General features: G+C 38.0%; 1 protein-coding gene across 3 annotated transcripts; it reads right to left on the bottom strand.

The window, feature by feature from the left end:
• Positions 1-11,123: 11,123 nt before the first annotated feature.
• On the bottom strand, positions 11,124-21,897 carry LOC140223722 (uncharacterized). 3 transcript variants are annotated; one of them, XM_072302106.1, is made up of 8 exons: positions 21,301-21,897; positions 18,209-18,265; positions 17,815-18,037; positions 16,215-16,574; positions 14,950-15,206; positions 14,054-14,216; positions 13,293-13,389; positions 11,124-12,560 (listed from the first exon to the last, which is right to left on the bottom strand). In XM_072302106.1, the coding sequence occupies exons 2-8, from the start codon at positions 18,209-18,211 to the stop codon at positions 12,389-12,391; spliced, it is 1,275 nt and encodes a 424-aa protein (XP_072158207.1). In that variant the 5' UTR covers positions 18,212-18,265; positions 21,301-21,897; the 3' UTR covers positions 11,124-12,388. The 3 variants fall into 3 exon arrangements, with proteins under 3 accessions (XP_072158207.1, XP_072158206.1, XP_072158208.1); XM_072302105.1 differs by having other exon boundaries at positions 17,815-18,265; XM_072302107.1 differs by lacking the exon at positions 18,209-18,265.
• Positions 21,898-23,657: the final 1,760 nt, after the last annotated feature.

Here is a 23,657-nt window from a genome sequence, read left to right as displayed (position 1 = left end):
CCCATTCGCCATATGGTAGATATTCGCCAGAATTACCTTCTGAACGTAAAGTTCATTCATTTTTCACTTATCGTTACATTTCTGTCCAATATTTGACAAGTTTCCCATCAGAGTCTTTTTAATCACGGTCTTTTTTATCATTTCTTGGGTAGATATCTGAGTTTGGATTTACCGCGATTTGCAGTGTACTGCGGTTAATCGAGACTATTATATTCGAATCAGTGAGTTCGAAAACACACCAACTCGGGAAGAAAAAAATGTTTCAAGAAACATCAAAAACTGCGCAGCGGGCGAAGAAGTCAGTTTAAGAAAAACCTTTTTGGTGCCAATGGACGAGTACTTAGAGACTTGGTAAGCACCAAGTTGAAATCGATACACCATGTTTGATGACAGAGAATTAAGCATTTAAAAATTTCCGAGTTGGTGTGTTTTCGTTCTCACCGACTTTCAGATACTGATTTTTCATAGTCTGCCCAGAAAAAATTATTGTTTTCGACCTGAATAACGCTTGAATATTTGTAGAACCTGTTGGTACACGGTATACTGAACCGAAAAAAGAAAACCGCAAATCGGATGGTTACCCGTTTCCCTTGAAATGGCCATAAATCGGTATTTCCAACGAAATACTTCGATTCTTCCCTTTTCCCGTCGCTGCTTCGAGCACTCCCGATTGCAATTTCGAAATTTCCTTTTGCGTGCAGATGCTTCTATCCATATGTGTTACTAAACCGTAAAAAATTGAAAATCGAAAGAAACCCGAGTTGGTGTATTTTCGAACTCACTGATCCATTTGGTGTCGATTTGGCAGCGGCTCCCGAAACCGAGCTGACCAATTGAATTCGGAATGAAGGTGAATATGACGTTTATGGCCGTTCTCCGACTGAGGGATGTCGGGCGATCGTTTTTTATTTCCCGCCGGGGAATTCTGTCGACCTACCACGTTACTTGGCCGCTTTGTTTTTTTGTTTTTCCAAAGGGAAGGGTGCGTTGGCGGGCGGTCATCGAGGAGCCTCGCTCGTCGCATCGGACAATCCCTCCCTGTCATAAACCGAATCTACGGTCTCTCGCCGAGGGGTCCCGAAAAGTTGAGGCGTCGGTGGCCGCACTCAAAAATTGAAACGGACTTCCTCTTGTAGAGAATAAAAATAACGTATCTCCAATCGCAATACTCCAGTTGTTGCGCGGTTTTTCATCCCTCGTTTTTTGGACGGATCCTCTCTCCTGAACGACGTCCAATTGATAGCAGACGAAAGTTGAGGTTGTTTCCAAAGGGGCGGAAGGTCTTCAAATTGTGTGTGCCTCTCCCCAATTTTGCCTTTTTCGTCCACGAGGGTCTTAATATTGCGTCTTTTTTTGAGTGTTTTGTGAATTGTTTCATTTTAAGAAATGATCGACTGTTAAAGTTCAATGATTTTTATTTTTTCTTAAACTGAACTCATTTATAATTTTATCACTCCATTTTTTTCCCCTCTACAAATCATAGTTCCTCCTACAATTCTTTTCAATTAACGCCGTACGTGGTTGCTGTTATCCTCTCCTACTTTTTTCTGTCGGAGAAGGCTTATGAATTAGCTCTGCGTTCACGGAATGAATCTTAAAGATCCTCATCCTCCTTTCAAGCATGCTTTAGTGAATTTATGAAATGCCCCTTTATTTACATGCTAAACCCATGTTGCTATAAATCATGCCGTGATACAACAACGTGACGCCAACTTTACTCATCTAGATTCAAATTCATAACTTTCTTATCACATCTAATCCTCTTTTGCAATTCACTCCATTCTTATTTGTCTGTTAAGTTCCAAATTTTAACTTAACTATGAAGCAACTAAGGAAACATGCAGTTGTTTCTCTGTAAATTCTTTATTTATAATTTACAATTAATTTATTTGTTTCTTGTACAAGAAGGTTACAATGAACAAAATTAAAGGAAATACATCCAGATTCCTAACTTTCTTTATGGCGCTACTGAAAGACGTTATGATTAGTTAAGGGAACTCATCATAAGAAGAATATGGGAGCATCAACTTTTACAATGACTGGTGCAGGTTTACCCATGACAAAATCATTATTCAACTGATAATTTTCATTTGCTGTAAGGAAACTTAAGTCAGCAAATATGCTATCTATCACTCCTAGCATAGTAATGGACACTTCAACTTTTTAGTCTGGTGTAGAAATAGAAAGGATACTCTTGTGTGACGATCAAAACCTCTCTGCGGAGATAAGTGAAAAAGTTAAAATGGCTCATGACTTGAAACGCGATTTTACGGATGCTGCCACTTGCGTCAATATTACGTTGCCTCTGTAGTTTACAAATCGTAACACCACAAGTCATGCGTCCTCTCATCGTTACTTTAATGACTTGATGAGGTGCCTTCGTTTGAATGCTGAACCCAAGTATCTAAATTAATCGACAATTTTTAACCACTGTAAGAAAATGAAGGTCAAGAAGTACGATATCAATCAAATATGTGATATCTCCGGCACAGTAAAGGACACACTTACTAATTCGGCAAAGCTGGGATTTGCCGATGACACCGTCATCGGAAATAACGGCTATACCACCCGCGAAGCAAACAACAACCTGCAAATAAGCTTAGACAAAGCATCTGAATATTGTAGTTGATGGAAAATTAAATTAAACAGCGGAAAATCTCAACACACTGTGTTCTCGTATACAGGAGGGAGGATACACCTGTGACGCTAGACGGGATAATCATCTTCCAATCCAAAATCACCAATTACTTGGAAGGTGCTCCTGGATCGTCGTCTGACATACAGGGCACATATTTAAGCCCAAAAGAGACAAATTTTCTAACAAATTTAAAAGTCTATGGTGGCTACTTAAATCTAAAGTGGATTATCCATTTATAATAAGCTACTAATATACAAAATCATATTAAAACCCATTCGGACCTATGCATGCCCCATAAGGGGATGCGCCAAACCAACGGTTAGGAAATGTATACAATCCATTGAAAATATTGTCCTTAGGGGGCTCTTAGGAGTGAAATGGGATGACTACGTCCGCAATGAGACAATCCGTCATCTCCTGGGAGTTCCTCCTGTGGATGAAACTACAGAAAACTTCACGTTCAGATATGCCGAAAGACTAAGTAGGCATCCAAAGAAGAAGGCATCTGATCTTGTTTTTAAGTACGCACCTGGACCGAGGCGTATCAAGAGGCAACAGCCGTTTAATTGCGCCTTAAGTAAAGGTAGAAGAGACTACCGTCCTGGATGTTAATAAGAAGAGGAAAAAAGTCTGGAAATAGACGGGATGCTCTAATGTGACACAAGACCTCATCGCAGAAATGTGTGAGTGAGTTGAGATGGACTGCGAGCCCCGATACGATTTTACGTATGTTGAGTCATGTGAAATGCGTGAATATTACACCACTTCATTAGTTAAAAGTCGCATGGCCCGTTAAAGAGGGCACTCTTAGTGAACGCTCGAGCGAAAATGGAGCCATAATTGCAATTGCATCGATACTCTGGCGCCCAGCATTAATCACATTAACAATTTAGTTGTAACAATTTAGTTTACCACACCAGTTCAGAATAAGTATGAAGCTCAACTAACTGACCACTCCCCTTTCAATTTGATCAACGCCAGTAACGCATGTTCTGTTCTCGACCATTGTCTTGTTGTTGCATATTTATTACATGATTTTAGTCGAGCAATATTGAATACACTAAATTGGTCAGTGATCTACGCAATATATCGGCCGAAGCTTTTTTAGCAAGGAAGTTACTGTTTTTAGTTCTGGAATAACGCATATCATATCTGGAAATGATAAAAACAGGAACCATGTCACTTGTGTTGACAATTAAGTGCACCCTACCAGCCTTTAAAATGGCAAAATCTCTTTTTGTGTTAAATAATCAGTTCATCTCATCTTGTCGATCAAGTAATAAAGATTAATTGTCCTTTGATAAAGTCCTGTAACTTTTTGCTTTGCGTGTGCTTGCTTCTAGAACTCGTAACTTGTATTCTCTGAGAAATCTTCCTATGTGGATGTCATCATCCACATAAATAAGTCGTATAGTAAAACTCTAAAGTTGTCTTCATTAATAAGAACCAAGATCCTTTAGAATCTTAACATATCGAAACAATGCAACAAACCCTCCATCACGTACTATCAACTAAATATCTTAATCCAATGTAAAAAGACGAGGACGAGGCTGAAAAAAACACGATAATTATTGCAAATCACAGGACGCTTCGACCGGTCTCCCGGTCATTATTAACCGCCAAGAAAGAGTTGAAACAAAAGAATCAAAAGCTGAAATCAATGTTACCTGTCCCTGGTCATGGCGGCTAGAAGACCTGTATGTATTGCATGTAGCCACAATTGTATATATTTTTTTATTCCATGTATTTTTTTCAAGTTCCTCGATGAGCCACCCACTCCAGTTTTTCAACCACTTTGCCCCTCTCTTTAAGTCTTGAGTTTCATTTACTGAATTGATGTGTTACTATCCAAGCCCTCCAATTTTGTAACCCTTTGAGTCTCAACCTAAATGCATTTATCAGATTTTCCACCTTTCTTGCTTATTGCATCCACTTGATAATCTATGCAGAGCGTACTTTTCATATTCTCAATATTGTTTCTCCCCTTAAGTAATTCGTTCCTTTTTCAGCGCGCAGCCGATAGGGAGCGCTTTTTTTTAATTTCAACCTGCCTATAGAATTCTAGTATACTAGTGGCAACTTTATCAAATAGCGCAACAGTTCATTCGGAGCTCACAGGATAGGGGCCTCAAATATGTATTTAAAATAGCTGTGATACCTTTATTTAATGCCTTTGATGTCGGTGCACGGAGGAATTATCTTTTTTCTATAATTTTTTGGTTCAACGCGGTAGGGTACTTTTCTCAAAATCGATTGGTGACCACCATTTCACTCGGCTCCATTGGTTTCATCATTTCATCCGCATCGGTGCTCGTATTCCTCGGGGAACCTAAAAACGCCCCTACATGGAAACTGTCGATAGCAATCTCTGGTAGACATCGTTTTGTACATATTTATGACCTTACTTTCAAAGTAAACAGCGGTGTCCCACAAGGATCGGTAATCGGACCTCATCTGTGGAACATTTGCTACGACAAAATCCTAGAGTATTCCACCTCCATCGTCTCTAAGAAAATAGCTTGCAAACGATCTCGCCCTTCTAGTCGAAGGTAAAAATAGGCACCAAGTGTCAAGAAATTCCAACAGCATCACAAAGGAACTCGAAAATGATTTTAGCCAGGTATACCTTGTCTTATATGTAGCCAGCAAAAACCTAGGCTATGGTAGTTTCGTCCAAAAAAAAAGGGGGGGGGGGCGCAGAAACTTTAAAGTTGAAGTTGCCGATCTACCGGTTACGCCTTGAAATACCCAGGAATCTGGCTGGACTTTGATACTCACTTCGTCAAAATTGCTGAGAAGGATACTGCAGTGATTAAATCCATATCATGTATTATGCCTAAAGTAAATGGCCCCTCCTTTGCTGAAAGGAAACCAATCGTCACGGCAATCCTCTCCATTGCGTTTTACGCTGATAATGTCCGGGCCTCCATCCAAATTAACAAGAAAAACATCATCTTGCTTACGAATCTAGTCAGACCGCTTAAGCGAAGACTTCGCTTACACAGTCTTTAAAAATGAGCCTTCTTCGCCTTAAATTTCTTTTCATAATGAATTTTTATTGTCTTCATTTTAGGTCTTCTAGTCGCCATGACCAGGGACCGGTAACATTACTTTTAGCTTTTTTTTTAGATTTTCTAATTCTTTTTCAACGGTTGATAATGACTGGGAGACCGGTCGAAACGTTCCGTGATTTTTAATAATTATTGTGTGTTTTTTCACCCTCGTCCCTGCCTTTTCTTCTCTGTATTTATTCTATGTTTTCGGGCTGCCATAGTGTACTTATATCTTTATACACGGAACAAGTTCATACTAATTTAATCCCATCCCCTTCTGATAAATTATAACTTATCACGATTACGCACAAGTAAATATAAGTATATTGCTCAGAAGTATCACTATGTGATTATTATCGTGAAAGTATTAACTACCGTGCACAAATTCATTTGCAAATAAGCAGGAAAAAATATACGTAATGACTTTATATTAAGCTCCTGTTGTTATTTTTAGTTGTTATATTAAGACAAATGGTGACTTTTTTCCTGAGTTTCATGGTAATGGGATCATAAAGTTACATGAACCTGCGTTACGTCTTATGAATACATCACAAGTACATGCTTCTTCACCTTGACGACAAATGTACTTTTTTCGCATTTTTATCGCTGCTCTTTCCGTACACTTTAGTGCTAGCCGCCTCCAAGGTTCTGTCAATGATCCTGAATTGTTGTTAGCGTTTCGGTAAGTGTATGTCAATTAGCAATTTTTTTTAAGTGAGTCTGAATTGTTTAGGACGAAGTAACCAAAAAATTTCGGAAGATCTTAAAATCGAAAAATATGTCGGAGGGATGTGAGAAAAATGATGGTGTCGACACAATGGTTTTCAATTATCAATCACTGCTGTATCCTGAATGTTGAAGATAACTTTGTGAGTAATAAGAGAGTTCCTAAAATGCACCATAAATTGCTAGCGTACCTTCACAAACACAGAGTATAAAGAGAGCTCCTTAACTATACATTGTTAGGGTAACTTCACAAACGCAAAATTATCGGAAAGAGCGTTGCCCAGAGTCGCGGGTCAGAAAGTTAGGTAAAGACCCCGATTTAGGCTTGAGCCCTCTTTTATAGCCATGATGACGCACGGCTGTTATACTTCCGAAAATCTCGGTTGAGAGTTTGGTGTGGGCTAAGGTGGAGGTCTTTCACCTCTCTCTAATCTTGTCGATCAAGTAACGGACATAATTCTGATCTACAGGGGGATAATGGGGACATGGGGGATATGAGGTCATCGTAAACGGTGAAATATCATCGATCATCTCCTATACCACTCAATACACATTGATGTAATGGTAATGATAAGAGATCTTTTCATGGAACTCTGCGTAGCCTCTTTCCTTTCAACAGACTCTTCTCTTCCTCAGTGCTATCATGCCGTTGCCCCAGAATTACGCTCTGCAGACCCTCAGCCAGAGACATTTTGCAATGGTGGTTCAAGTGAACTACCTGGAACTATCTGGTTAGATGCAAGAGGAGCGGTCGCTGTGACGCAATAGCAACATATTCGGCTCCTTCCCAAAGTATCGAAATAATCTTTTGTTTATGTTTTGAACTATATCTGCTTCCACATTGGAGGTACTTCAACCACTATCAAGCGACATGGAATAACAGTTTCTCAAATAACACTTAGATTCATCTGTTGAAAAATTGTGAAAGTATTACCCGTCTCACCACTCAATATATCATTGGAGCCCCCCATAATCACAAGATAATCATTTGGTGTTAGGCTTTGAACTATTTCATGTAGATTCTCAATGACACCAGCAAAAGTAGCACTAGGTTTGAAGACTATATCAATATTGTAGTCGTCTGGGAACAAGGGGCGCAGGAAAATATGGAGATCGCGCCCCTGGCTGCTCGTTAAAACTTTAATTGTTTTGTGATTCATCTCGTTTTTGTGACAACTCAAGAGGAAGCAGTAGTTTTTCCAATTTAATCTAATACAATTATGCCATCTTCATTCACTGTGTAAGGACATTCTCCATCGGCACTGTCCCACACTTCATCATGGTAAATCACTGGCTGCCGTAAGCCTTCAAGAATTATGTGACGCAGCATCTTGTCTCTGTAGAAGAATGGGTCGAACAAAGTTTTCAAAAGTGATTCTTCATCGTTTTTTAAATGTTCGGCGGAATAACAAATGTTTTGACCCCAGTTTATATTGTCAGTTTGGTGAACGTGATCTTTTCCTTAAACTGTCCATGGACCAACATTGTACACTGTGCCAAAAATCTCAGCCCATCTCCGTAAGCATCTCCTGTAAGGTTCCATTGTTTGTGTTAGTGGATCCTGCAAATCTGGTCGTTAGGGGTTTAAAAAGTAAATGTTTCTGTTCAGCACGTCACAATAGATAAATGTCCAATGGCCTCCAGGTGGGTTGAAAGGAATAAAAATTTTCGTTGCACCCTCACGGAAAGAAAACATTTCTGAGATGTACTTTTGGTGGCCCCAAATGGCCCCAAATTGGTGGAAAATGGTGGCAGTGGTTGCTTGAATGAAGGGTGGGTCATCACCCAACGACCACAGCATGTATAACGCATCCCGAATACTGAATAGAGCGTTGACTCTTGGGCGTGGGTCCGGTGGTAAGGAAACCACCCACTCCCTCTCTTCATAATCGTGAGAATATAGATTTGCCAATCTTGAAATTAAAGTCATGTCGATCCAATCGTTCATATCCAAACCGTAACCAAAAATTACAAATCTGTAGAAACATTACAGCCAGTTTATTATGAAAGGATTCGATTAACCAAAAAGTATAAAAAAATTAGGGTTACCAGGCACAAAATGTAGGAGAAGCAATTGCTCTATGTAACAAGAAGTGATACAAGTAGGAAAAATATGAATGTGGAGACAACACTAAATGTAAACTAAGAGTGAGGATGTATACACACTATTAATGAGTAATTCATTTATTCCTCATAACTGTTGTCAGTTCGGAGATTCCAGTGGCTTGTCAGTTTCCTAGCTGAATCCTAAAAGAACGGGAAAACTTCAAATTGAAGGGAAAGCTTTTCCCCGAACGCTCCCCACATAATTATACAGAATAATATTAAAATTTTCCAAAAGTTTCGCCTCTTTAAAATATGAGAGGCACAGGACGCAAGTGCAAAAACAAAAACTGCTAAGAAAAAAAACCATGTACTTCCCCTTCTCTAAAGTTTATTCTGCCTTCGTACAAAAATTTCTTGTCTTGTGTTTAAAAAACTGAAGGAAAATTATCTCAAGAGTCTTCTACATTTACGTAATGTTGAAGTAATGATTTATGTGTTCATCCCTAATTCCTGATATTACAGAAATATCGTCGAACTCGTTTTCTAGCTTTTCAAAGACGGGCTCATGCCAAGATGCCAAAGTTTGACAGGGGGAAATGTTTCTGCATTTTTCTGGATCTGCAGTCGACGTAGAGGAACACGTCAAATTTGTAGTGTTTTCTAAGGGTGTGCAATTGCTATTTGAGCTCACTTTCAATTCCATATGTATAAGATTTTTTTTATAAGCATTACAAAATTTACGGGCAGTTGGGTTATTATCATGGTCATCACACATTCGGATACACCCAAAGAAAATTTCCAGATGGTCTTGTGAAAATTTATATGCAGGTTAAAAATCTAAAGTAGGGGATTTTCCAGAACATAAACTTTCATAAATCTTTAAAATGCTCTCAATGTCGACAAGAAATCCTAGAAAACCAGTGTGGTGGGCGGAATTCAGTATACTACCACCATTTCTGGAACATTTTAACTTCATGATGTACGCTTTGCTCTCTTGGAGATATGCCTCTATTTCGGGAAAATTCTTAGGATTCATAGGCTTCTTAAAGCCTGGTTGCAGCATATTCTTTGAATTTAGTATGTCAAATAGGGAATCAAACATCAAACCAGGCAACCATTGTTTGAGACCATCAAACTCGGATCGCCTGGCCGGGAATCGAACCCGGGACCTCCCGAGTATAGAGCAAGCGCTACAACCACTAAGCCACATGAGGCCCTCATCATAATAACAATCCAGTTCCAGGGGAACTGGAAATTGCTAAATTCTGCATACTTGAGAAGTACGAGTGTGACTTGCAAGCCACGAGCTAGCAGAAAATTGCCCTTAGATTGAGACCATATCTCGCAGAAGATTTCTCTTCTGAGTTGCCATAGTCCGCGCACCTCACGATTAAAGTGCTGACACACTTGTATCGTGGGCTCGAACAGCAGTAACTTGGGGTCATCATGGGGGAGTCCTACTGGACTAGCGAGGGATGCTCATCTCCTCTTCATCCAATGTTTGTAATTGGCGGTTGTGAGGTTCTTCCCGATAATTGTAAGATACAGGCTCAAGCCAAAGACGTAGTGCGACCCTATGCACTCACCAAATGCTCTATGGTTGGGATCTATCAGTCCATCATATGAGGGAAATAACAGAACTAAGTCTGGAATTTCGATATCTTCTATCCTGAATTCTGCGTCTGCGTCCTGTAGCTCATTCTTCATCCTAATCTAGGATTTTGAGTCTACTGTCTCGATCATGGCCACTGCCCCACTCAGCATAATATGTGGATATAACCTTGTATTGATATTGACGTGTCAAAATCGTCAGCCTTGATGAAACCTTGCAAGAAGATGCATCAATGTGGAATCAAGGTAACAAAGAGATTGACGGTTACTGCAAAAGAGCTGCAGTGGTATGGATGCTATATTGCTAACAGGTTGATTTCATGTTGATATCTGGGTTAATGTTAGGTTGATATAACCTTGACACCTGAGCTGCGTTCAGCAGAAAGGAAGCAACTGGCATTAGCTATTGCCAAATTTCATCGGGCCCTTCATCCTCTCACAGGAGAACAGTTTTACAGATTTTTTCAGAAATTTCTGAGAATTTTTGGTGTGGTGTGAGCCAAATTCCCTGAAATTTTTATAAGAATCTGTTCAAAAATTCTCCTGTGAAAAAGGAAAAAACTTGCCCGGTGAAATTTGACAACAGCTGATGCCAATTGGTTCCTTTATGCTAACTGTTCATTCAATTATATTAATTAAACAATGAACTGTAATTGCATCATCTTCTAAGACAATTTTTAAGGTATGTCACCTGTCTTGAAAAATATCAAGGGATCAGTCTTAGTGCAAAAATGCTTTCAAAGCATTTTTGTGGCTTGGGAAACGGGCCCTCTTTCCAATTTCAAAACAGGTGCTATGCCTTTTTGAAAGTTGCCATTGAGATCTTACAAATACCTTGCGAGACATCAATTGAAAGGGTAAGAGGGTAACTGCCAGTTCAACTGCCTACTTATCTGAAGAAAACCGAGTTAAAAAATATCAAAGTTTCACGGAGTTTACTGGCCAATGAAACCTCTACTGGCTTCCTTACATTCAAAAAATCAATTTTGGCTATAAATTGTTAAGCAAGTGTTTAGAAATAATATGATGCAGAATAACAAACATCTGCATTCATGAAAAAACTACATTTGGTTGTCCTGTAACTTCCTGAACTGACTACAATAATTTACCTCGAAAACTTTTACAGGAAATAAAGACGTCTACAGCTAACATGAAATTCATAAAATATTTGTAAGTGAGAATATCTTTAAAATTATAAGAGACATGTACTTTATTAAATAAATAAATAAATATCAGACTCCAGGAAAGGCACGAACAAATGCACAAAGATTGTAACAAATTAACACAATTGTTGTAACACAATGATTGTAACACATTTTTTCACATTCAAACCTGTCTAGTAACAAATTAAGTTGTAGCTTAAAATTGTCAGAATATTTAAAAGCGTCTTCGCAATGATTAGCTGGCTAATTTTACCTAAGCCAGCAACGAATGAGAATAAGGAGAAAAAACTCAAAGGAAACTGAGGTCAACACAGTGTGAAACAAGCATTACCTAAGTTACAAGTTGTTAGAATATTGCTGGGTCCACACTGTTCTGCAGGAATACAAAGCCAAAGGAAGTAAAAAAATTAAATTACAATTTAAAAGTAAATTCTGATACTTATAAATTCTAATTTAATTTTAGTACTTCTTTTGACTTTGTTTCCCCGCAAAATAATGTGGACCCAGCACTATTCGAACAACTTGTTTAATATTCGGGTCAAAATTTTAGTGTTTTTCTCCAATTTACAGGTATGCGATGAAAACTTTCGTAAATATTGAAAAAGTCTAATTTATCTCAAAAGAATGGAAATGGCAGTTAAAGAAAAAAAAGGAACTTAAAGTTTCTGTATGAATATCGATAGGAAAAAAGGCACGGTAATGCCATTGTTGAAGGCAAAGTTGTACACAAAAAACAAAATTATGTATCCCTCATAATTTCAGTTTCTGAAAGAAACCAAGAAAAACATTTAAAGAATCTCACAAGAATGGAAATGAAGGAAATGGTAGTTAATGAAAAAAAAAGGAACTTAAAGTTTCTGTATGAGTATCCATAGAAAAAGTGGCATAATAATGTAAGTAATGATTATAAAGCTATGTTTTGCTCAATTAACACAATTACTTATCCCTGATATTTTCAGTTTCTGAGAGAAACCAAGGAATAAATTGAAAATTACATCTAGTATCTCAGAATAGTACCTCATCTGATAACACGAAAATAAAAATCAAAAATAATAACGAAAAAAAATAATATAACAAAAACGGAAATAAAGAAAAGAACGATTGGAGAAAGTGTCCATCTTCTGGGACGGTGAAATTGCATAAGCAATAATCTATAAGCTAGTCAGCATGACAGATGCTATGTCGAGGCCTGAGTGAACAGCTGACAGGATTTCTTCATTTTGTGGATTTTGGATTCCAGGATTACAGTCTACAGGATTCTGGCTATGAGCATTCTCATCTCCTTGAATGACATTCTCAGTCTTCTTCAATGCTCGTGAAAGTCTGTAAAAGGAAATTACTGAACTTTTAACACTCATTTTTAAAATATTTTATGAAGAAAAAAAAATCCTAATGTCCTATGGCTCCCTGTAGCTCCCAACCAAGGCACGGCATTTATAAGAAAATTCAAAAGGTTCAAATAATCCACCAGGAATAGTCAGAGGGAAAAAAGAGACGTTTTACGAGGAGACAGGAACTGTCTGTCATTGCCCATTTGTTTCCATTGAGCCATCTCTAAGCATCATGCAAATTTCTCAGTATATAACCCCTAGTCACTGGGGGATACTAAAAAAAAAAAAAAAACCGTATCCACTGAAATCTCCATTACATGTGCATTTGACTTCCTTATTAGTTTCTTCAATTATGTCTCGTCACATTATGTGTTTTAAGTAGGCATAGAGGACAGTTAAAAAAGAAAACTAAAAAAGCGGGATGAGCCTCGACAAGGTTGGTTGGACAACAAAGGCACACGGAAAAACAGATAGTTGGAGGAGAAAGTACAAGGTTTTTTCCCCTTTTTTTGGGATTTTTTTATTTGGTTTAATGAAAAATGAAAAAGACGGGGCCATCTCTTCAGCGAGGGATTTGTAATATTTAACACAAGACTTCTAAATTTTGAAAATTCATAATTTTGTTTTAATACGTCCAAACATGGAACTTGAGTCAAAAAATGGAGGGGAAACTTTACTTGACTCCTTTAGTGGATAATATGTAGAATAAAAATATCTTACTTACTTCCGGCTTCTCCTGGTCTTAGCTTGAATGAGCCAATCTGCAACTACATCTTTTATGTAAACATCTGTCGCATCCGGTGCTTTCTGATCTTGAAGAACTTTGCAAGAGATATAAGAAACCATTAAATGAAACGAAAAATCAGTGAGGTATGAGGTTTTATAAACACCCAAGTACAGGCATTTCAACAAATCAGATTTTGGTGAAATTGTAATTGATTTTATAAGGCTGATAACTAAAGGTGGTCCCTTTGGAAGAGTAACCGTCACTGCAGTGGCTGTGATATTTACGTAAAGGATAATAGAGTTCACCTGAAGTACTAATCATCGCTTCTTTCCATACAGACGTATATTTCACCATGAGCCCTATTATCTTTCCTTTACGGCTCTATCCATCGATTTCCTTCTTTTTTTTAATTTTTTTTGGGCAGGCATTGCCGGTCACCTGGATGACTTCAATGGGGTACCTTCACAAAGGTTCCAGACAATGCTATGACAGCAGCTGTGATTTACTTTACTTTGCTTGAATACTTCAACCTAATTGCTACTACCATTTGCCTAAGCTTACTTCCATCTTTGTAGTTGTTATTGCACTAGCCTTGTGAGTTGCCTTAATTACTTGACCCTTTCATTACTTTTTTATTTATTTTATTTCGTGGATTTGCCCTGACTGGCATGATAATCGTAATAATGGAAAATTAAGTTTGATTACGTGAAGTTTCCTGACTTTTACACCTAATCTAAATCTAATTAATAAAAACTTACTTGTCATAAGTTTGAGAAATTTTAAATCCTCGAATGATTTTTTGCTGTGCGACTGCCCTTTAAAACTATAGAGGATTGCAACGTCATCATTCATTATCCTCTTCATCATTCCAAACAGTTTATCTTTGGTGGTTTTGCCTCCCACATTTGATAGGATTCTCACCTAAAAAAAAGCAATAAAAAATGAGTATCTGACTTCATTAATCAAATTCAAACCAAATATACTGTCATGAAGAAAAGAGATGAAAATTCTGCGATTACCAATTCAGTGACTTTCTCACTGAATGATGTTCAAAATGTTACAAATATGCTTCACAGCTTCTCAACAAACAATAAAAGAGGCACATTGCTACTTATACCAAGTAAAGAAAGCGAAGGAAATGTGGAGATTGGTAGCTTCTGAGAGAAAGTAGCATGGAAAAAAATTAATTAAATAAAAAAAATGATAATTTTTATCCCTTTATAATCTGAAATTACTTCGTTTGCTTAGGCAATAGGTACGCATCTGGCGAAGTGAATGAGCAGGAGTTAAAATGAAGATGCACAAAATGATAACAGCCCTTGGACAACTATCCTTCGCATCCACTTTCAGGGTTCATAAAATTTCCTAAATTCCAAATGCTTCGATTTTTACTTTGTCCAAAACCACCACTGCTTATCCAAGTCACATAGGAAGCAAAATTCAGCATTGAAATCATCCAAGGGCCAAAATTTCAAATTATTTTTCATAATTACAGCAAATTGCCAGAATTCCATGTGATATCCAGGTTTTGAGTCTTGCCTGGGATTTGCGGGGTTTTACCATGCAAATGTTAGCCTAATCAAAGCTTCAGTTTTCCTCATGGTTAAGTTGCCTGCTATTTATTAATTTTGTATCCACATGCTGTTGTACTTACTAATTTCACTCTTGCTTCATTTGAATCAATTAGCTGATCGTTCACCTTCACCAAAGAATCATTGTCACGACATGGCAAAAGTTCTTCTAAGGCCAATGGGTTACTGCTGACACCTGCAGAGAGATCTTTAGGAGCTTCAGCTACTGAGATTATAAATCCACTGATTGAGTCCACTTTTTTAGACAGTACTTCTACCATTCTGGCTAGTGAATCGACGGAAGTCTGGATATAATGCAATTTTCTAAGGATGGCATCATCTATGAACAAATAGGACAAGGAACAGACTCAGTGACACAGTGATTACTGAATTGGAACAGACTTTAAATTAATTTTTTTCAGCATTCTTAGGTACTTTTGGAAGGGGAGACAAATAAAATTCACTAAAAGAGAAACTGAAATTAAGAATTACATCGCAAAATATTGACAAAAAAATGAAGCGTTTATCAAATTTTAATGCAATTGAAGAGTTTGCCTGTAGAAGGGCATCTTTTAAAAATGTGTGTTATAGAAAAAGTTCATTTGAAGCTTTGAGAGTGTGGCTTTGCAAAGTTCGGCTTTTAATTCTGCACATGAGCGACGAATCAACATAACAACATGACTGTATGATTCCAGAGATGCGCTGATGCTGTACAATAGATTTTCAAAACAAGGAACGATTTTATAATATGCCCTTTTACGGGCAAACTCTTCAATTGTGGTTGTTGCAACTTCAAGGAAAATTTATGCTGAATGATCTGCCAGATTTTAATTAGCAAGTATCCAACATTTCAGAGAGATTCGATTTTAAGCAATCATATATTCAGGCTTGTAGTTAGAAAGATTTTCATTTATCTACATGCTTCATAACTTTGGCATGATATCACAAAAAAATTGTTCTGAGCCCACTGATGTCAATAAATTTCCGGTGCGTGAAGAGGTTTTATGGAACAAAACGTAAAAATTCAGCTGAAAGATATTAAAGTAAAACTTTAGCCAAAGAGATGGGTCTCTTGAAGTTCTTGATGTTACTCAATAAATTTTTGGAGAGGAGATGAAGCCTTCCATGAGAAGAATTTAAATCTCAGCTATCAGTGGTCAGAGGCAAACTTCACTGCCTCTCTTAAAATTTTCCATCCTTGGAAATAATGAAAAGTTCTTGCTGACTTCACTGCGGAGGGTCAGTAACATTTTAATTAGCTTAGTGGGGAATAAGTAAGAAGCATAAGTACTGCACGACTGGAGAAATATAAATGATTCGCAGTAAGAAATAAAGCATAGGAAGTTACCAGAGGTACGTTGGTCATGGGTGGAATTGAAATTATTGTTCTCGTTAGTGTTCAAAGTTGGTGATGCCTTTGAGGGAGATATAAAATCTGATGGAGACTGCTTTACGAGATCAACAGGTACCCTAGAAGAAGCATATATTGCCGGAGCTTGAGGAAGGGGATGAAATGGTAGAGCCGGCTTCTCTTGTTTCTTTTGTCTTTTTCGATTATTGATGGAGTTTGAAGCCTCATCATCTTCAGAACTTCCGTCGAAGTTGTACCTTTGGACAGGTTTGATAATTCTCTTGGACCTGCCTGAAAGTTCAATGTCCGAAGTAAACTCAGCTGTTTTGGCAGAAGCTTTAGCTGTTATGAGATCATCTGTAAAAATAAAGCATGATCAGAAAAAGCTATGAGAAATGTTACTATAAAAGCAAGGACAAGATGTAAAAGTGAGAATAAGAGCACTGAGCTTGAATGACTCCTGCTGGACAATCTTTAGGGTAAGAAAGCAGATCCTAAATTTTACAGGAAAAATGTTCAAGAAATACTCTTATTGGCACTTTCTTGGCAACATGATTTTCTTCAAAACGGAAATATCATGAAAGTCTTAAGTTTAATTCAATGATAAGGCTTTCAGGTATGTTTGCTTTTGGTGTCAGTTACAAATAAATTAAAGATTATCATGCAACTCTGCAGTATTTGCTGCCAGTTGGGCTTTTTAATCTACTCAAGGAGTTTGAAACGGTGGTACGCTCAGAATGAGTCTAGGTACTCCTTATGCACTATTGGACGCAAAAATGTGGATTTGTAAATGTGAATGAGTTCAGCAGAACAAAACTGAGTTATTTTGGCTCAATATAAGAAGAAAGCTTCCAAGTTCATGTTTTAGATTGATACTAGAATTTTACATGGGTTTTCATTTTTGAGCAGGAGAATGGAAAAAACTGGTCATAGAAACAATCGTTGTCTACTAATCTTCGGAAAATGTGACCTAGATCCTCCCTACTGAACTTAACTAAACTGTTCTTGAATTTCATACAAAAGTACTTAATTTTCATCATCAATGATACCTGCCTCCCTCCCCCCCATTAAGTTTAAGTTAATTTTTCCCAACCCTGCTCACATTTTATTTCCTCTTTCCCTGCAAAAGGTTATTATGATGATTAAAAACGGGGGGTGTTTCAATAGTAAACAGAGAAGGTAAGAAAAAAAGAAAGCCCAACAGTACAATGTCTTGTTTTTGAGGAATCCAATTTACCTATCTTTGATGCCACCGCTGATCCCCAGTTTTAAGGCCGCGTAACTCCAAAAATAATTGGGAGCCCACCTAAAAAGGCGATTTTCCCACAAAAAGTATTCAGCATGATCTGCTCTCAGATTCAAATTCGATCAATACCAGCAATTTGTATCCTGTCATTTGCTATGGATGTATTTGCGTCCAAAATTGTATGTCAATAATTACTATTGGGAAGATAGGGGCTTTTGAAAAATAATTGATTTTACTAATGGAAAGTGCTTCAAACCATAGGGGAATTAATATGAATTATATCCATTCTTCTACACTCTCACACTTTAAGAAAACTTAGTACTTAAGTAAACGATTAATAAAAAAACATACCAATTCCCTTGCAAAGAACTCGGACAGGACACAACTCCCACCCGTCCTCTTCTCTTGGGAAAATGTTCACATCAGTAAGAAGCTTTTCAATTTGACATTTGGACCTTGCGAACGATGGCCAGAAACTTTTGGTGTCATTGACACGCAGCCAGTCATCCCTCACCACTGCAGGAGAATCCTCTTCCTCCGTAAACAAAACGATAGCAAATGTTATCATGATGTCCTGAAATATTAAAGACATAAAATATTAAGGGATTCATTACAAGCATTTTGAGACTTTAAGGAAACTCAGATTTTAATTCAAAAGAATTGATGGAAACTTTTCTTAATGAGGAAAAAATAATAGGGAAAAAGAAATTAGAAAATAAAAAAACAAGAAAGTTCTGAAACTTACCATTACAACTTTTGCTCAGTTACACCTGTTGCAAAGTACGTTTTACCTGGCCACTTTCTGCAAGTTTCAACAATATGATCAACATTATTACCTCTATCCACAGAGTGTAAAGCTTCTTCTTGCAAGTTGCAGTGGATCAGATGGCGCATAAAGGAACTCATAACTTAACTGTATCCGCCTGTATCCATTTTCAAGCCCCGTATGCAAAAACTTTTGAATATAGACTACTTACAAATGTATAGAGGCTAGAAGTAAATATTTTGGTTGAGACCCATTTATAGGTCGGATTTGGAACAGTATGAAGGTTTTACCATGCTGGCAAGGGATGAACGTTCAAGTTTGAAATTTGTACAGATTACTTATTCATTGTAGTGTGAAAATAATTTTGAAAATATGAAATGGTTTATTCAACTTAGAAAAAATCAAAAGAGACAAGAAATCTGGAACATTGCAGGTTACGATTTGAATTTTTTCTTTTAATTTTCACCCTTCACTTAGAGGTGTCGTCAGCTAAGTTGACGGTTGTTTACTTTCGGTTTGCAAGCGCCAACGACGAATTTGGGCCTCTGAACAAAGCGGCGTTCGCTACAATCCACACTGAAAACATCAGTCTCATGATCGTATCGTAAAAAAAACTACTTATCAGTTATGATTAGTGACTTTTTTGTGGTTGTGATTTCTGTGTGGCTAAAAATTAAAGTATTACAAGGTTTGAAAGTATTAAAAAAGTTATCTTAGCTTGTGTTCTTGCTTCTGAGAGAGTCGGATGTTTTCATGTGGATAGTAGTGACACGAAAACGCCTGCAAACCGAAAGTAAACAACCATCAACTTAGCTGACGACACCTCTACCAGGTATTTCTAACAAAACAAAAAAATTATTGTTGGGTATGCAGGATAGGAAACACAGCATGGTTCTTTCTAGATGGAAGAAGGTAGTATTTAACGGCAATTTCTGAAACAGGATACACTTTCAAAGCAGAAAGTTCACTAACTTCAAAAATACCAAGACAAGAACTTTCACACGGATCCATATAAAGGTTTTCTTTCTTTGTAAACTCTCTACCAATCAAAACTGGTTCATTAGTCTCAGAAGAGTGCGCAAAATTCTCTATAAGAAGAATATTTCCAGATTTCAGACCACAGCAATTATTTGGTTTCTCAGTGGATAACTTAAAGGAAGGCAGAGAAAAAAACCTATATTGGGGGTCACAGCACGTTGCTGGAAGAGGACCATAGTCATGCTGATGAAGAAGTTTTGAAGAAGTTGTTTGGGATTCTTCGCCAGTTACAAAGCATCGTTCTTTCAATCTCTTTATTAACTGCTGCAAGACTGATTGTCCTTTTCGAACAAGTTTTTTTAACCACCCTAAATAATTTTCAAACTTGAAAGCACTACACTCATCAAGAGAATTGAAATAATCTAAATCATCTGCAATGTGGAGAAGCCCGTGAAAATTATGGGTTAGAAACTCTTGCCCGTAAAGTATTATAGTACACTGAACAAAATGTTTCAGTAAATCCTTGGCATAGTCACGATACTTATTTTTTAGTGTGGGGTGTAATAATATAGTCATTGCGACATGAAGACACAAGAAATGGTTGTAGTGTTCCTTGCTCAGGTGCTCCTCAAACAGAACGGGACCACTGTATAAAAGCAACTGGCGAAATTCTGTTCCTTTAAACCGTTTTGCGTAGTCTAAACTTCGATGCTTGCGAGCAAACTCGTACGGTTTGAAGGAGCCATAAAGGACAAGTTTATCTGAGAGTTTTTGGACACACTGAGCAGACAATTTGAGAGGGACTTTACCATACAACCAAATAAAGAGTAGAGTCCGCACAACTCCTAAGCACACAAGATGTAAATAATCAAGAGCCACTCCTCGAACCAAATCAAAACCAAGAACTCCAAGAGTAGATAGTGGTGTTGGACCATGATGAAAGTCAGTATCTTCACCTCTCAAGAACTCGGCACTCGTTCTTGGGGTACTTGAAAGATTAGGAAATGTCACTCTATTTGCAAAATGTTCGCCTTCTTGATGGCACCTTGTGCAGGACCAGTATCCAGCATGCCCTTTAATGTTTAAAACAAAGGCTTTTGCAGGAGCATCAAGTGAAAATCCCTTGATTTGAACTGCTAAATGAACACCTTTCACCCACAAACCATTGACTATCAGATCTTTTGCTTCTTCTACGAAATCTGCCAAAAAAGTACCGCAGTCAAGTGGTTTTTTGGCACCAACATACAAACCTATCGGAAATACAGTGGAAGCAAGAGAGGGCACGTTGCTAATACAAGCCAAAATTGGCCAAACTTCACGTGCAGCACTCTTAAACAGCGGTAGACCATCGATTCCAATAATCAACTTGATACACACTAGACCTCTGACAACAACACTTTCAAGCAATTTTAATAGAATTTCTCGCAAACCAAGATGATAATACTGCCCAGGGGGAACACTTTTTGGAATTACTGATTTGGGTGTCTTCAAAACAGTTCGAGCATCTTTAGGTAACCTCGAAAAGCAGCCATGGGAACGCAAAATACATAAGAGAGCTGAAAGAGCCACTAATGTAATGTTGAATTCAGCCACCCACTTTCTGAGCTCATCTTGTAACGACTCAACAGGATCACAGATGTCGATAAACTCATCTTCTTCCTCAGAATAATCAGCTTCAGGGGGGGCATTTACAAGCTCAAGTAGCTCCTCAGTAGAAAATGACGGCTCTGACTCTGGCAACCCTGTGTCGAGATGCCCAGGCAAAATTTCCTGATTTATATCACCATCAGATGGCGAAACTCTAGGGGCTGAAGGAATATGGTCGAGGGGAGAAGGCGATATGCTAGGAGGGGAGGAAACAAAAAAGGTGTTATCAAAGATTTCAGGATCAGGATTGACAGCTTGAGTGGGAGAAAATTGAGGAACCTGAGGAGTAGTGGAGGTGGAGGGCAAGATTTCTGATGGGGCATTTTGAATGGATCGAGCCACTTTCCTATATTTAGATTTCGAACGAAAACTGACGAACAACTTATTGTCACCGTCAGACATTCTGATTGATTTTTAGGACTTCAAAACATGATATTTAGACTTACGGTCTCTGGTGTTGGCAGGCGGTAGTAACTAGGAAGTAGTAAGTAATATGATGATCACAGATCACTTGAGAATTGCGGCCAGGAATGCCAGGATGCTGAACTTTGCAACTTATTATTAATTGACTTGACACGAAAGCAAACAGAGCAAATAACACAAGAAACAAAACATGTTCCGTCGAACAAAATATACGTCTGGGCAATCACGCACACGCCGCGCACTTATGAATTTTGAGGTTAGTGAACCTTCTAGAAAGCCGTTTCGCGGTCTGTTGTTGATGTTGTGTAACGCTGTTTGCGCGCTAAATTCGACCGAGCGCGCGCAAATTTAATAAACTGTCGATCGAAATGTTGACGCCGTCAATGAAAATCAATGTGCTGTATCTACTCAACTAATGTCAATGTTTATGTAAGCTAGATAGATGTTGACGTCGTCAATAGCGTGATGTCGATATAGGATACACATTATATTAAGATTGACAGCGTCCACCTCGTTTCAGCCAACCTGGATGCAATATAACATCCATATGGCGTAACATTTCATCAGATTTGTCGATATGCATCAATGTTGATGTAATGTTTCATGCTGAGTGGGGGCTATTGATAGGGATATCCCTGGTATTGGGGCAACACATTTCTGTAAATACATTAATTCCTCATAGAAATGTTGTTCAGTCTCATCTTTGGCACGAATGATATGGTAAAAAGTATTTGAGACGAAGGCGGGTGCTGCCGCCAGTTCAATATTGCAGTCGAGATAATTCTTTGACACCGGCTTAACTATTGATGATGCAGCATTTCTTGCCCCTGAGCAAAGAGCAACAGATGACATATTGCGTATTCGAGAGCTATTCGAAATGGAGATTCTCTAACTCTTTGGGATTCTGCCTATTCTGATAGTTTCCTCCTCTGCTATCTGACAGTAGATATTATCATAAAGAACTTCAAGTTGTGGTTCTGGAACATTCAAGTTGTTGTACTTTGCATCTTCTTCAAATAAAAATATTCACTTAAAAGAACACATAAAAAAGCCCAGGGACATCCTTAGATGTTTCTTGGTCCATACTTAAGTTTTAACTTGTACAACTGAACAGATTACCTAAGTCCTCAAAAAAATGCTTAGTGTTGTTGAACACTACAATATATGTGTAAGGAGGTTTGCTTCCTGAAATAACCACAAAGGCATGACAACGTTCACCTTGTTTTAAAAATTTGTCGGTCCTCTCAGCAATAGCGGTCTCCAGATTACCTTCTGTCAGAACTCGAAGGAGAAAACCATTAACTACTTCGGTTCGAGATAGACGAAAAGACGCAGACTCCTCAAATGTGCGTTTTCTAGGGTTGCCAAGAGGTATTAGATGCAAAAGGCGATGCTCTGCCAAAATATCCTTATCATCGTACCTTCTACCTTCGTAATTGGAGAAATTACAGTAGATTTACGGGAGACTTTAATCCTTACGTCAATGAATTACGAATTGTGAAGTAGTGAGACATACAGTAAATTGCTATCAGGCAGCATTGCGCAGGTGATGCTGCATTCTGTGGGTGAAAATCATGAATCTGGTCATGAGAGAAAATTGAGTAGGAGTCAGCCCTAACAATTCTGAGTGAGTTTAAGCGTTGGCTAGTTGGTGGCTAGCATGGTGTTTGTTAATTTATAGAAATATAAAAAATAATAATAATTAAAAAAAAAAAAATTCGCTACTTCTGAGCTATCCATGGCCTCATTCTCTTCATCGGATGAAAAATCCGAAACAATCATTGGCGGACTGGCATGTCTATCCGAATCAATTTCGACGATCTCTTCGTCACTGGAATCATCCTCCGGAACGTTGTCTAACGGAACGGGGGGTAGTCCTAGATATAAGCCGATTGCGTTTCTCAAAGCTCCAAAAAGTGTGTCGTATAATCGACGCATTAAACGGCGAAAGAGGTTTCTGTACAATCGAGTGTACACCCTTCTTTCAAGTCTGCATATAGAGAGAAAGGAACGCTCGTTATTCGAGAGCTTTCGAAATTACAGGGTGGCAGTGATGTCAACCGACCATAACCATGATTTACAAAGGTATTGCAACGTTTGTGGAGCGTGGTATCATCTCGGAGAGAAGCACGAAAGGACCTTCTCACACACACGGACCCTGCTGCGCTCGAAGAACCTGTTACTCTCGTGGAATCTTTTTTTTTTTTTTTTTTTTTTTTTTTTTTTTTTTTTAATGCTTTATTAGATATTTAGAGATACATAGACAAATTAAAGATGGTACAAATTAAATACATTATTGATCTTAAGATTAAAAGAACTAATATAATGAAGCCCCGGAACCGCCTGTGGGCATTACATCCGGGGGGGGGGGGGGTCGTGG

Source organism: Bemisia tabaci, chromosome 7 (assembly GCF_918797505.1).
Source record: "Bemisia tabaci chromosome 7, PGI_BMITA_v3".
NCBI lineage: Eukaryota > Metazoa > Arthropoda > Insecta > Hemiptera > Aleyrodidae > Bemisia > Bemisia tabaci.
This window is presented reverse-complemented; position numbering and strand designations above follow the sequence as displayed.

Bases quoted from the DNA above. Each gene is read 5' to 3' on its own strand.
- LOC140223722 (XM_072302105.1), bottom strand. From the start codon at position 18,055: ATGTCTTTAATATTTCAGGACATCATGATAACATTTGCTATCGTTTTG. The intron at 16,575-17,814 runs GTATGTTTTTTT...TTATTTTTACAG, and splicing joins AGTTCTTTGCAAGGGAATTG to ATGATCTCATAACAGCTAAA. The intron at 14,217-14,949 runs GTAAGTACAACA...GCTTTTTTTTAG, and splicing joins ATGAAGCAAGAGTGAAATTA to GTGAGAATCCTATCAAATGT.